Source organism: Haliaeetus leucocephalus, unplaced genomic scaffold (assembly GCF_000737465.1).
Source record: "Haliaeetus leucocephalus isolate CR32 unplaced genomic scaffold, Haliaeetus_leucocephalus-4.0 Scaffold317, whole genome shotgun sequence".
Lineage (NCBI taxonomy): Eukaryota > Metazoa > Chordata > Aves > Accipitriformes > Accipitridae > Haliaeetus > Haliaeetus leucocephalus.
The window spans coordinates 10,257,673-10,260,804 of NW_010972753.1; the positions used below are offsets into that span (position 1 = coordinate 10,257,673).

The following is a 3,132-nucleotide window of genomic DNA, read 5'->3' on the forward strand; positions in this document are numbered from 1 at the left end:
TGTGGATTCCTATTTATATACATGAATACACATGCAGAAGTATATACATCTACAGATACTGAAATATACAGTTTCCAGATCTTTCAATAAGCCAGTTTTTATGGATGCCAGATGAACTATTCCCTAGAAGCTTCAGAGTTTATGTATACACATCTAACTTTCAAAAATAATTTTAAGGCTACAGAGGCAAATAAAAAAACAGACTGAAAGCTAAGCCTGCACTCCTCACAGCTGTACTGAGCCTGGACACGACAAATTCATTTTTAGTCTATTTCACCTTCCACATCTTGCATAATTCTGTTTTAAAAGTTACTGTGCTACAAGAATGTTGGTTTTCACTGAACTTTTTTTTTTTTTTTAGAGTACTGGAATAAACAAATACCATTCAAACACCTTTGACAAATAACAAATACCTTGACATAGCTGCTAAGGCTGTGGCCACATTTTCCAGTTTAAGTTCTCATCTTACTGTCTAGCTTTCACCATGAATTATTTTAGCATAACTATGCTGTGGTATCTCTCTTCAGTTAACATGAGAGCAGACTGTTAATTTCTTCAAAATGGCTCCAGCTGAATTTAGAGGGGAGAAAAGTCTCTATGAAATGGGGCTCTTAATTAAAAGTATATTCTGCCACACATTTTTTTTCCCTTCATTTCTTCTACCTATAAAATATGTTTTAGCCATAATATCATAACTAGATTGCTAAATCTATACTAGTAAGGAAATAAGCTTTTCAAGTTACATGCAGTCATTTTCCATTTATTCCTTGTACTTTTTGAGCTCTGACATTTCCTCAAATCCTTTTCACAGTAACTGGTACGAGTTCCCTTAGATAACTGGTGTTTTACCAATACTACAAAACACTTCAGAATGAGTCACAGTAATGAGTTAACAAATTGTTCACAAATGAATAATCTTGTTCAATGATAAAGGAAATCCCATTACAGAAGATAAATTTATCTGCTTCAAATAGCCTTGCAAAGGGATCTTCTAACACAGTACAAGGTCTAGGACAGTTACGAAAAGTGATGCTCCCTCACCAGCCAGTCACGCCGCCCATCACAATCTGGGTAGCTACAGAATATTTTTCTACAATCGGTCCAGAATTCCGGCCAAACACACGATTCCACCAATGGTGACGACGTGCATATTCTGTTAAATCCAACACTTCATAGGAATCATCGTCACTTTCATGTTCTTAAAAAAAAAAAAAAAAAAAAAAAAAAGGTTTTCTCAGTTACACAGTAAATTAACAATCTATGTAAAACCCCCAAACATTAACAGCACCATTTTTGATATGAAATGGCTAATCTAATGGTTTAAATTGCAGCATACAGGCTACCTATGGTCCAGCAGCTCACAGAACAAAGGATTTTGAGATTTTATGACATAACCTTCAAGGTAAGGAAGGGAAGAGTATAGGTAAGGTATAATCTATAAAAATCCATGACTGGCACATAAAAGGTGAACAGGAATCTCCTACCTGTTCAAGTACAGGAACTAAGAGGTATCAGATGAAACTAGCAGGTAGCTTGTTCAACACAAAGGAAGTCTTCATCTCCTCTCCTTCACCCCCTACCTGCCAGAAGCCCCATTTAACCCGTGGAACAACTCGATGCATAATGCTGTAGATACCAAAAGGTGATGCAGACTCCAAATAAACAACAAAACAAATTAAGTAGGCGGGGGGGCATGCAAAAACCCACCAAGGGCTGTCAGACACATAGACAACAACCATGGCTAATGATGTCCTGGGCTGAAAATGATTAAAAACTTTCTGAGAAAGTATCGGTACATGCTTACCCTGTTAAACCTTTCTTAGCTCATCCTGCAGCTGATGGCTTTCAGACACAGATGCTGGGCTTTCATCTGAGCTACTACAATCGCTTTTATGATCTTAAGCAATGTGAAATCTAACTTAAGAGAAAGCACACACACCTCTTCTGGATAGACTTTGAAAGATTGAGGATTTCTGGCCTAGCATCCTCCTCAGAAAGCTAGACCTTAGCATATGCTAATAAGCCAGTAACAGACACTTCTGTTCTTTTTCCACAACAGGTGAAATATATGAAGCTGGAACTTCAATTAAGTTCCAACTGTCTGCAGCATTTTCAACATAGGCCTCCTACAATTTCAAATTAGAGATCCTAAATACCACGCGTACTCAAACATCAGAGGGAAGAGATGATTTTAAATTTTTTAAAGAAGAATATTTTAAAAGCATATCATAGTCCTATGGGCATACATACATGAATTAAAGTCTGCTTCAGTTAAATATATTTAAGGTGAAATATAAGTTCAGCAATGATGCTGGGACATTCCAAAGAGGAAGAGAAATTAAGTTACTACCTAGAACTATCAAGTAAGACTGTAGATATAAGCATTTTATTAAGAATTTCAGGAGCTTTTTTTAACTCTTAATACAAGTATGGGTAAAAAGTCAGAGAATGCAAGAAATACACGTGTGTACAAATTATTTCCCTTTATTATCACCTGAGTGTTCTAAAAAGTTGTTATTGAATGTTCCTTCTTTCCAACTCTGAGGTATCAAGAGCAAACTGTTTAACTCCTTTAAATGGAGAACATAAAAACACTGCCACAGACTGTTAGTTATGTTAATTCTGCCCCTAAATTACCATTACTCAAATCAAAACTCACACAAGCACAACACGTTGCGTGGAAAACAACAGCGCTGGAGCATTTTCTACTGATAAAAAAAAATAAATACTCCCTTCCGCGTGGGGTAATATCGTGCACACTCTTCACGCGCATAAACCTGCGCCTGTGCGAAGAGGCCTTACGCCATAAGGCTATGGCGATGCGCTCGAAGATCTGCTACGTTATAGAGAATGTGCCGGTCGGGTCCCGCGGTCTCCGGCGAGGCCCCGCCGACGCCGGAGCTGCCCGTCCCGGCGCTCCTGCGCGGGCTTTGCCGGCCCCTTCGGTTTTAAGGCGGCTTTCACCTCAGGACCCGCCGCTTCGTCCCCGTCCCCGCCACACCGCTCCCGCCTCGAAGGGGTTTCGGCAGTTGAACGGCGGGACGCCACCGCGAAGCCGGCAAAGGGGCCGGGAGTGTGGGGAGGAGCAGAGGCCGGGACATCCCTCCCCCGCCCCCGGGCGCCGGCACCGGG

The 3,132-nt window shown here is 40.4% G+C and overlaps 1 protein-coding gene across 5 annotated transcripts in view; it reads right to left on the reverse strand.

The window, feature by feature from the left end:
• Positions 1-3,132, reverse strand: part of FUNDC1 (FUN14 domain containing 1) — a 20,820-nt gene that overhangs the window by 17,470 nt on the left and 218 nt on the right. For all 5 annotated transcript variants that reach the window (XR_774599.1, XR_774600.1, XR_774598.1 and 2 more), the window contains exon 2: positions 1,042-1,198. Coding sequence is in view for 2 of the 5 variants with exons in the window: in XM_010571373.1 (XP_010569675.1) it covers positions 1,042-1,198 (157 nt within the window). In the remaining 3 variants the exon portion in view is untranslated. The remainder of the gene's footprint in view (positions 1-1,041; positions 1,199-3,132) is intronic.